Here is a 12,056-nt window from a genome sequence, read left to right as displayed (position 1 = left end):
CAGTGAAGATATCTGGGTGAGAACTGAAAGCTATAAGAATAAAGGAATAACATTGGGTGTACAATGTAGACCCCCTAGTGCTGAGAGTCATCTTAATAAACAACTCTATCAGAATATTAAAAAAGTAAGTTCAGAGGGTGATTTTAGAGTTATGAGTGACTTTACTTTCCCAAATATTGAGTGGGAGAACCCAGTGACTAATGGATTACAGGAAACTGAATTAATTGAGTTATTGAATGATTGTTTTTTGACACGGTATGCTATTGCACCAACAAGAGAGGAGGCCTGAATAGATTTGATATTCCATAACAATCAGGATAGAATTTTGAGTATGGAAGTTGTTGAGCCTTTAGCAACAAATGATCATAACAATGTTAGTCCCAAAGTTTTTCAGGAAAGTATATCATTAAAAATCAAAGCCATTAATTGAATTTCAGAAAGGCAAAGTTTGTGTAGATGTGACAAAGTCTTCAGAAGGTTAAACTGAAAGGAACTGCTTGATATTGAATCAGCTGAGGAACAATGGGGTCGATTTAAGGAGGTAATATACAGAGTGCAAGAAATGTTAATTCTCAAGTTCAGGAGAAACAATAAAAACAATAAATCAACTTAATAGATGAATAAAGAAATACATAAAAATTACAGAAGACACTTATATAAGGAATACAGAAAAAAATAGTAATGATGTTAACCGTAGGGCATTTGAAAATATGAAAGCTATAGTCAAGAAGGAAATTCGGATTGCCAAAAGACAGGGTGAGAAGGATACTGCTGACAATGCTAAGATTGACCCTAAGAGATTTTTTTAATACTTTAGAAGTAAAAGAAAAGTCAAGGAGGAAGTTAAGTATATTAGGAATAATAGTGGGGTGTTAAATCATGCAGAGAAGGACATAATGCATACTCTTAACTCATATTTTGCTGAAGTATTCACCTAAAAAAGATGTTAGCATTTTGTCAGTACTTGTAGAAAAAAATAAGGTGTTTTAAGTGACTTTGAGATCTTACAAAGTGAGGTCCTGCTTCAGACGAAAAGGTTCAAAGTTAATAAATCGCCAGGGTCAGGCAACATATATCCAAGTGTACTTAAAGAGATCTTTGATTATATATACAAACCCCTAGCAGGTATTTTTCAAAAGTTGTTGAAGAGTAGTAAAACCCACAAGGACTGGAAATGGACTAATGTTGTCCCAGCATATAAGGAGGTTGACTGCACTGACCCTGGTAACTATAAACCAGTAAGCCTAACGTGTATCGCAGGCAAGATAATGGAAACAATAATAAAGAATGAGGTGGATAAAAAGCTGTTAAGAACAGGCATGTGAGCAAAAAGCCAGCATGAGTTCAGAAAGGAGAAATCACATTTTACTATTTTGCTGGAGTTCCATAAAGAAGCAACTAACATTTATGATAGCAATAGAGTGATTGATATCCTTTACTTGGACTTTCAGAAAACTTTTAACAAGGTACCCCATGAGAGGTTAATAACCAAATTACAGGAGATAGGAATTCAGGGTAAAGTGTGCGAATGGCCGTGGAATTGGTTCAAAAACAGAAAACAACGAGTTTATGGTGAGAGGATCATTCTCACACATAGAAGATGTTAAAAGTGAGGTTCCATAGGAATCAGCTTTGGGGCTGCTGCTGTTTTCAATTTACACGAATGATTTGGATAAGCACATAACAAATAAACTAGTTTGCCAATGGCACAAGATTAGGGATGGGCTTATAACATTCAGGCAGCAGAATCAATAGAATTAGATCTAAACAAAATCCAGATGTGGGCAGATAAATGGCAGATGAAATTTGATGTAAGTAACTGTAAAGTATTACATATAGGAAGTCAAAATATTAGATATAAATATACACTGTGGGGGTGGGTCTCGAGTTAGAAAGTGCACTGTACGAGAAGGATTTGGGAATCCTGGTAGACTCATCACTACCAACACCTAAACAATGCACAGAAACAATTAGGAAGGCTAACAGAATGCTAGGCTATACAATGCACTATGTGGAGTTCATGTCAAGCAACGTTCTTCTTAAGCAGTATAATGCACTTGTAAAGCCCTGAATACTGCATACCACTTTGGTCTCCATATTATGTGAGGGATGCAAAGGCACTGCAGAGAAGGGCAACTAGACTCATTCATGGTTTGTAGGCTGTGAGCTATGAAGAAAGCTTAAAAGAATTAAATCTTTATAGCCTTAGTAGACATAGAATGAAAGGAGACATGATAGAGGTGTTCAAAATCACTAAGGGCATAATAAAGTGGATGGCAGCTGCTACTTCAAAATTAATCCATCAACAAGGATATCGGGCCATAGGTGGAGACTGGTTAAGGGGAGATTTCAGACTAACAACAGGAAGCATTTCTTTACACAGTGAGCTGTGGACACATGGAACAAACTACCTAGTTGTGTAGCTGAGAGTAGTACTACCTTAGAGATTTTCAATTCTAAACTCGGTAGTTATTTCAAAACACCATGTCAATAGGAATTTGGCAAGCTTTGTTGGACTGAATGGCCTGTTCTTCTCAAAAACTTTCTACTGTTCTAATTTTACTCTTGTGCCTTTCAGATACCAGAAAACAAACTGCAAAGACTTAGAAACAATAGAACAGCAATATAAACCTGAAGGCATTCTTTCACACTCACAGCCAGAATCCAGGATACGTACAGCACTTTGTGTTAATGAAGGACATGCATGAGGTGAGACTAACTGCCTAAGCAACCCAAAAGACAAGTGAAAATGAATAGCTTAAATTCTAGCTCCTTGAACAGCTGGCATTCTATCGGAATATCTTCAAATAAGGACTGTGATGGTGCAGTCTACAATAAGACATCGATAGGTAAGTACTCCAAAAAGCTTGCTTTATTAGCAAGTCTCAAATCCCATATGCCAGGTCAGGATGCCTTGTGCAGTCCGGCCCCAGCAGCACCAACAGGTCTGGGCAGATTTAGGAACGTGTGCATGCTAGCAAAGAAGTAGTAGTCTACTCCATTAGCCCACTTATGGACTTAAGCATGATCAGTACAGTGATCAGAACAGTTATTGACTTGGAAGAGCAAGATGTAGAATCAGTCTTAACTGAAGATAAGAAATAGCAAGGGAAAGAAGTCACTGGTGAAAGAAGTCTTTAGGCCCTGTAACAGTAGAAACACAATGGGACAGAGATTAAATCAGGTCATGATTTAAGGCATATGAGAATGATCTTCCAATAATGACAGTTTATTTTAATCTTCAAAGAGACTTTATAATTTAAAAGGTCAAAAGTAACCTTGGGGACAAAAAGACTACCTTAGAGTAAAAATTTGCAGAACCAATCTTGAAACAAGCTACTTTAGATCTAGTCATATATTCGCTCTGATGATGGGAAGGAAAAAATAAGTCTTCTCTCAGAGGCATGAATTTTTGAAATTCTCTCCCCAGAGAAGCATCATTTAATTTATAAACAACTTTTTTGATCCATAGGAGAGACAACCGTGAAAGAAAATGTCAAGATCAGATCTGCCATGATCTTAATGAATGTCAGAGTGAGCTATAGGGAATATATAGCCTTCTACACCGACATCGCAAGCACATGAAAAGGATGCTTGAATAAGGTACTACAAAGGGCCCAGCACAAAAGAAAACAATAAACTAAGAAAATGTACGTCAGCTGTAGATTATTGAAGCAGTGGAAATATAGCCCACCTGAAATACATCTTTGGAAATTCTGTTGGATTTCTCCCAAACTGCAGTAATCTGAGTATCCACTTGTTGCCCTGAAGCAGTTAGCACATTTACTTTATATGAATTTACTTGCACTGTTACAACGGATACACGATCTTGATCTGCTGGATTATATACCACAAGATATCTGAAACAGAAATGTTCCCATCTCTTGAAATTCTGCTACTATACATGACATGTTGCCAAATTAATAAAATACATAAGAAACATAATACTGTTGTTTTAGGAAACAGACACTAGGAAATAATTACTCAGATTTAATTATTGTAAAATAAGAATATCAAAATCTTAAATAATTATATCTTCCCTGCTTAAAAAGTAAGATTTTCTATCAAAGACACTTAACATAGAAAGCAACCAGTTCATCAGTGTCAGGTGAAACCTCATCCTTTTAAACATTTTTGAAATCAAGTATGTAATCTCTGACTTTTGCAGGTATATAAGCATTAGCTCCTTTGATAGTATCTCAACTCAGAGTCAGAAGTTTGTTCATAAGTCTAACTCCAGAAGAATGCTTCCATCATCAGTGATGCCTTCTTAATATTGGTACACAAAAACAAGTCCCTATTCACACTGTCAGGATGGCAAAAGAAAACCTGGCAATATTACAAAGAAGAATATAGGCTAAAGAGAGTGCTGCTTCAACAGAATATCAAAGCTGATGCATTGAGATTGATGATATAATATTTTCATTTTAAAATTTGCTCTCAGTTTTAGAATTTAACTGAATAAAAGCTCAAGATATCTGAAGATTACCTTGTAATTAACTTTAAAATATTTCCCCCACCACAAAATGTGAATCAATTGGAAACTGTTGCCTACCTATTAATTAGGCAGTCAGTTTTACCCGTGTACTTGAAAAGAAGATAATACTATTAACCGGCATGGAGTCAATACCTGAGGAATTTGGCTGCAACTCGCTTCCAACTAAACTTATTTTGCTGATTTAAAACTTGTTATTCAGGGCATTTTCATTCAATGGAAAGCATTTGAATGGAGTAGAAAGTCTGGGAATTTATAACCATGGAAATTTGGTGTTTATGCTGTGAAAACATATATTAAAAATTTTAATTTAATGAGCCAATAATTTCACCCTAGAGGGCAAATGGCTCTGCAAATATTGCACATCTGGTGCAATTGGTGAAATTCAAGAAACATCCTGAATCCTGGGCAACCATACACTTCAAATGTGTTGTCAACTGAAATATGACAAGATGCAGATTCAGAATTTCAGAAGAACCTGGATGGTATATCTACGAGGCTGAGTGTTAAGTGGACAGCTCATTTCAAAAGGTGGTCACCTTACATGTGCGTTTGCAGGCAGAAAGGGAATAGGTAAATACGCGAGCAGACCAGGAGGACCAGACAAGCAGTTTAGGAGTCCCTTGAATTTACCACATTCTCAGGATATTCTATCCAAATCAACAAAACCCTTTGCTTAAAATTAAACATTTACAAATATCCTTTAGCCATTTCTAATCCAGGGGAATGGTTGCATTACATTATAATCATTGTAACTACGACTACAAAAGCACAGTCTCAAAAATTGATAGGTCAGAAACAATTAAAAAATCTCTGCAAGGGCCTTCACAATTTCTTCTCTAGCTTTCCACAAGATCTGAGAATGCACCAGGTCAGGACATATAGATTTATCCACCTTAATTAACTTTAAGGCTTTCAATGTCTCTTCTCTGCTAATTTGTATGAGTTCCAATCCCTGATTTCCTTAGCTTTCATCATTTTCCCCACAGTAAAAATGAAGAAAAATATTCATTAAAATTTTCACCCATTTTCTATGGTTCCACACAAAGACAGCCATATTGATCTTTAAGGGGGCTCATTCTGTCCATTCTTTTGCTCTTAATACACCCATAAAATCTCTTGGGATTTTGTTTCACCTTGTCTGTCAGATCCTTCTCATATCTTCTTTTTGCCCTCCTAACTTCTCAAGTACACTAATTGTAGTCATCAAAGATTCACTCATACCCAATTGCTTATGCACAGTATATGCTTCCCTTTTTTCCTTAACAGAGCTTCAATATATTTTGTCAACCAGGTTTCCTAAATTTGCTCATCTTGCCCATCACCCTAAAGGAACATGCAAGCCCTGAACTCTTTACATTATTCTTTTAATGTGGTAAATTGGATCAGCAAGTTTGCTGATGACACTAAGATTGGAGGCGCTGTGGACAGTGAGGAAGGCTTTCAAAGCTTGCAGAGGGATCTGGACCAAATGGAAAAATGGGCCAGAAGATGGCAGGTGGAATTTAATGCAGACAAGTGTGAGGTGTTGCATTTTAGAAGGACAAATCAAAGTAGGACATACACAGTAAATGGTAGGGCACTGAGGAGTGCGGAGGAACAAGGGGATCTGGGAGTTCAGATACATTATTCCCTGAAGGTAGCTTCACAGGTAGACAGGATTGTTAAAGAAGGCTTTTGGCATCCTGGCATTGGTTACCTAACTATAGGAAATATATTAGTAAGATTGAAAGGGTGCAGAGAAGATCTACTAGGATCCACTAGGATATCTTCAGGAGTTGACTTACAGGGAAAGATTGAACAGGTTAGGACTTTATTTCTTGGAGCATAGAAGAATGAGGGGGGATTTGATAGAGGTTTACAAAATTATGAAGGGTATAGACAGAGTTAATGCGAGTAGGCTCTTTCCACATAATTAGGAGAGATAAATATGAGGGGACATGGCTTTAGGGTGAAAGGGGAAAGGTTTAGGGGGAACATTAGGGGGAACTTCTTCACTCAGAGAGTGGTGGGAGTGTGGAACGAGCTGCCATCTGAAGTGGTAAATGAGGGTCCACTCTTAAGTTTTAAGAATAAATTGGATAGATACGTGAATGGCAGAGGTCTGGAGGGCTATGGACTGGGTGCAGGTCAATGGGACTAGTGGAATAAAGTTTTGGCACAGACTAGAAGGGCCTATTTTCTGTGCTGTAGCGTTCTATGGTTTAAAGGGCCCCAGCTCGACAGTTCTTTTCTCTGCAAACACTTTCGCCCAATTAACCATGGAAAGGTTCTGTCTAATGGCTCCTAAATTTGCTCAGCCCAAATTAAGGACCTTAACCTGTGATTCAACTGTATCTTTTCCCATAAGAAAAGATTTGCTGATATATTGCACAAATTCCACTCCATCCAAATATTTCACACTACGGTTGACTATGTCAATATTAAGGAAGTGAAAATCTCACACTAATACTAACCTATTATGTTTACAACTGGTTGTAATCTCTATACGAAGCTACTCTTCCGATTCTCACTGACCACAGGAGATATATAATAGTAGTAGCTCGATCACTTGAGTTGAGTGAGATGTTCTCCTAAGGAGATGTCTATTGGTGGGTCCTCAAATGGCTGTAGATGCCAATCTGTGAGCCACATACTCTGGTGCCATGTGGACATGAATAAGTGGTGGCTGTAGTTAGTGGCTGGGTCTTTTGCTTGTTCAGTCTCTCCTTTCTCTTCTGCCACTTGTTCTCTGCAGCATAGCAGAGGTCACTCTCATATATCACAGCTCCTTTGTGAACAGATTTCCTTCAGGAATAGTGTCTTCCTAATTTTTAGATATAATGTTGAATTTCTTCAAGATGATTTTGATGTTATCTTTGAAGCATTTCCTTTGCCACCAGAGGCTCATTGACCTTACAGGCATCTTTACAAGATGCATCGCTGCTTGGTAGAGAGTCTGCGCTGGTACCTGCCTACCCACCATCAAGGACAAGTATACAGAAAGGTGCCAGTAATATCGCCCACAGTTAGGGAAACAGTTACTTTCCCTAAACAGTAAGGCTGCTTACCTTCACCCAACTCCACCGCTATTTGATTACTTCCTGTCAGTCACCTTATGTACAGCCTGGCATTAATTCATGGACATACAATCAATCCATGTACATTCATTGTGTGTTTTATTATTATTATTGTGTTCTTTATCTTTTGTGGGTTTTTTGTGTGTGGCATCAGATCCAGAGTAACAATTATTTTATTCTTCTTATGCCTGTGTGCAGAAAATTACATTAAACAATCTCCAATCTTGAAATGGTTGAGGTTGAAAAGCATGTTGTCCATTCTATATACGACTGGGATTCCCTTTGGCAGGTCTTGTCCAATGAGGTGAAGGATGGTAACAATAAAGATCATAAATAGAGTAAATCCAGTATGGATTTGCAACACCGGCATGTATTGCAGATTTATGCTCGTCACATATTGTTTTAGTGGCTTTCTGTCAAACTTATTAATTCAAAGCCTGATTGATGTGAAAGTTCATCTCAAGTAATATAAATAGACATGAGAGCTAAAGTAACTGTACAGGAATATTAACTAATTTAAAATACATGGAATAACAGGAAGTCGTCCAATTAATTGTATCATATTCACAGTGAAGCACAGGTGTAACTTCGGCAATAACTTCTAGCAGAATGGTGCACAGTAAACTCAACTATCATTAATCAATTATTCAATGGCTGAAAGATTTTTGAAATCCAGGGAAATCAAGATATGGGGTTTGATCAGGAAAGTAGATCAACTGCATCTTGCTGAATGATCAAACAAACTCAAAGGGCTTGTGTTTCTAAGGTTCTGCAGTGAACAATCAAGCATTTTGTTGAAATGCCTGAACTCCTAAACTCACCCTGCATATCAGGAAGTTAAACAATTCTGCAACTTCTGTACAATCACTCTTCAACAATCTTTCAAGAAAGCTTAAGCCACTTAAATGTAAATCACAAACCTGGGTATTAAGCTCAATTCAATAGTCGTTCTTTCAGGTAAAAAGTCTTGTGCAGCTTGGATATCATCCTGAAAGAAACCAAACCATTCAACAAAAACTTGTTTGCTAGTCGTCTACAAATGAAATTATTTGAAACAACATTTTAACTATGTGTTAGTCACTGTCAGCAAGTACTAAACATTCTCCTGGCATAATATTCTTAAGAGTATCCAATTTCTGCACTTATACCTCCTTCAGGGTCTAGTTCTGGAAATCAAATGGAACCAAGGCTAAATACATACAAGCCTTGCATTTCCTGTTTTTCACAACAGATTTTTCAAAATATCATTTGTTATCCCTGTCAAGAAATTGTGAAACTTTAAATTATCTAAGATCAGCCTGTAGTCAATAGTCAAACAACATATTGTACAGGCTAAAAACATCACTTCTGATAAACCTGTTTAAGGAAATAAGAAGAGTCAAGTTTAGTATACGATGACCTAAGAATAACTTAGAATGACTAAGAATAACTTTATTAACCTCCTGAGTAAAAACCTTAATTTTAATCAGTGATTCCATAAAATGCAATCTAAAACCAATACCCTATAATAATACAGAGACAAGAATACTTGTGCACATCCAGGCGAAATGTACATAAATTTTATATTTTTGGTATATAGCCATTACTGATGTCTGTTGTTAAGTGCAAGGAGTGTAGGGCCACTTTAGTAATAATAGCTCTTTTTTCTTAAAATCAAAGCAACAAACTTTTTTGGTGACTCACAATAATGTCTTTCTATATAACGTGAACAGAAAAGAGTTTTATATAGTTAACGTAATGGGTTTCTTTTCCCAACGAATCAAGATGACAAGAAATCTGTGATTTTCAGGGTTTTTTTAAAAAAAACTTGCACCAGCCCAGAATTTATTCTTCAGGTGTCAAAATAGTTATATGCTCATTGAAATGTAAGAAGACTTACCATTTGAAGAAAGGGTGTTGAAGGGTTGTATTTGTAATTTTCCTTGTCTTTTAATATTAAAAAATGTGCTGAGTCACCAATTACTCTTTTCAAGTTTATTATTGAGTGAAATAGTCTGTAAAATAAAGCATTTAAGAACATTACAATATTGTAGTTTTATTTATGCAACTAGATACCAACGAAACTTGTTACCTCCTTTCTCAGGCCATGAATTTTCATTAAGCACTCACTTAAGACATGTTCAACCATGGATTATAATCTACTAATTCTTATGGTTCTTCATGGTTGATGCTGCAATTAGCATATTATGAGACATAAGTGTTCAAGATACACTTCATTTTTGATTTTCAGAACCCATATCATATCTAATGAACCGTTATGAGTTGTCATTGCAAATACATTACTGTTTCAATGACGCAGATAGATAAATCACTTGATACAAAAACAATTTAACCTTTACTTGCTTCCTGGAAAGAGGAAGGACAGAATCAGAATCAAGTTTAATATCACAGGCATATGTCATGAAATTTATTGTATTGCGGCAGCAGTATACTGCAATATGTAGTAATGAAAACAATAAATTGCAATAAAAAGTATATATAAAAATAAATTAATTAGTGCAAAAGAGAGGGGGAAAATACTGAGGAAGTGTTCACAGGTTCATTGTTCATTCAGAAATCTGACAGTGGAGGGGAAGAAGCTGTTCCTGAAACATTGAGTGTGTCTTCAGACTCTAGTGCCTCCTCTCTGATGGTAGCAATGAGAAGAGGGCATGCCCTGGGTGATGGAGGTCCTTAATGAAGGATACTGCCTTTTAAAGGTGTCTTGGTTGCTGGGAGGCTAGTGACTGTGACAGAACTGGCTGAGTTTACAATTTTTCCTGATCCTGTCCAGTGGTCCCTCCATACCAGGTGGTGTTGCAACCATTTAGAAAGTTCTCAATGGTACAACTGTAGATATTTGCTAGTGTCTTTGGTGACATATCAACTCTTCTGAAACTCCTAATGAAATATAGCCACTATTGTGCCTTCTTTGTAATTGCATCAACATGTTCGGCCTCAGATAGATCCTCAGAGATGCTGACCCCCAGGAATTTGAAACTGCTCATCCTTTCCACTTCTGATCCCTCGATGAGGACTGGTCTGTGTTCCTTCAACTTATACTCTGTGAAGTCCACAATCAATTCCTTGATCTTACTTACATTGAGAGCAAGGTTGTTGCTGTGACTCCACTCATCCAGCTGATCTGTCTCACTCCTATACGCCTCCTCATCGCCATCTGAAATTCTGCCAACAATAGTTGTGTTGTCTGCAAATTTATAGATGGTGTTTGAGCTGTGACTAGCCACACAGTTATGGGTGTAGAAAGAGTAGAGCAGTGGGCTAAGCACACACCTTTGAGGCGCACCCTGCTGTCAGTGATCGAGAGTTGATTGTGTACTTGCACTTACAAAGCACCCTGCACATCCCTTTCAGTACAGCTCCAAAGCACTTTATAACCATTAAACTGCTCTTGAAAATTAAATAAGTGTTGTAAAGTCAGACACACAGCAGCCAAATAGTGCACACCAAGCTTTACCTAAGTGATAAAAATGAAAAACTGATAATCAATTTTTAGAGATTCAGGCTGAGAGATAAACATTGGCCCAGACACTTGGGATAACATGCTAGTACCACAGCAAATGAGGCCCTGGAGTTTAATGGAAGATTAAAAACTGCTCCAGATGGATGTTTGACTGATGGTGTTTATATCAGATTGACAGCATTCATGCTATTAGCGAATTTTAGAAACCTGTGAGTTTATTAATTATATGAAAGTTTACCAATAAGATTAATTGCAGCAATTAAAAGATACAATTTGTCTTAGTAATAGTAAATACAAAATTACCAGGTCATTGTGAAAGCCTATCCGATACACAAATATTCTTAGACATTCTTATTCAATCTGCAGCATCTTCGTTGATTCTTAATTGCCCTATAAAATGGATGAAGTCACTCAATTGTGACATGCTACTATTTTGTCGCGCTAAACTCCTTCAAAACAATTTTAAACCACCAGGAGGTAGAAGGTTTCAGACCTGGTAGTCCTCAACATTGATCTAGGCTACGAAGTTATATGCCACGAGTTGAAACATGGGCAACCCTCCTTGCGAGTATCACTTACTGTCCTCCATGTTGAGAGAAGCTCTGGCTTTAGTACAGTGACAGAATGTTACCTTCAGTGTTCCTCCATAAAAGTTGTTCCTCACCTTCAATGTTCCTCTCTAAAAGTTGTTCAATTGTTCAGTAAACTGTGAATGCAGCAACCGGGGAGTTAGCCAACTCAAAGGAGAAACCTGTTCAGCCTCATCCTTACTGACCTATCTGTGGCAGTCTGAAATTTTCAAGACAATAATGTTGAAAACAAAATCTTCACATCAAGGACACTCTTGGTCATGTTATGTGGCACCATCTGTGCACTAAATGGGATACGTCTGGAACTGATCTGGTAACTTGAAATTATGCACCTATGAGGCACTGTATACCGTCACCGCAGTGAAAGTGTATTCCACCACAATTGGTACCGATGCCTCAATATACCCCTCACTCTACCATTATGATTAACCCTGAAGAGTGCAGATGAG

At 37.3% G+C, this 12,056-nt stretch overlaps 1 protein-coding gene across 1 annotated transcript in view; it reads right to left on the bottom strand.

The window, feature by feature from the left end:
- Positions 1-12,056, bottom strand: part of man2a1 (mannosidase, alpha, class 2A, member 1) — a 102,487-nt gene that overhangs the window by 39,468 nt on the left and 50,963 nt on the right. The window contains exons 11-13 of the mRNA XM_059969506.1: positions 9,434-9,548; positions 8,475-8,542; positions 3,695-3,860 (exon numbers count right to left, since the gene is read on the bottom strand). Coding sequence (XP_059825489.1) covers positions 3,695-3,860; positions 8,475-8,542; positions 9,434-9,548 — 349 coding nt within the window. The remainder of the gene's footprint in view (positions 1-3,694; positions 3,861-8,474; positions 8,543-9,433; positions 9,549-12,056) is intronic.

This window comes from Hypanus sabinus, chromosome 5 (assembly GCF_030144855.1).
Source record: "Hypanus sabinus isolate sHypSab1 chromosome 5, sHypSab1.hap1, whole genome shotgun sequence".
NCBI classification, from domain to species: Eukaryota; Metazoa; Chordata; class Chondrichthyes; order Myliobatiformes; family Dasyatidae; genus Hypanus; species Hypanus sabinus.
Note: the sequence above shows the minus strand (reverse complement) of the source record. Positions and strands in the feature narration are given on the sequence as shown.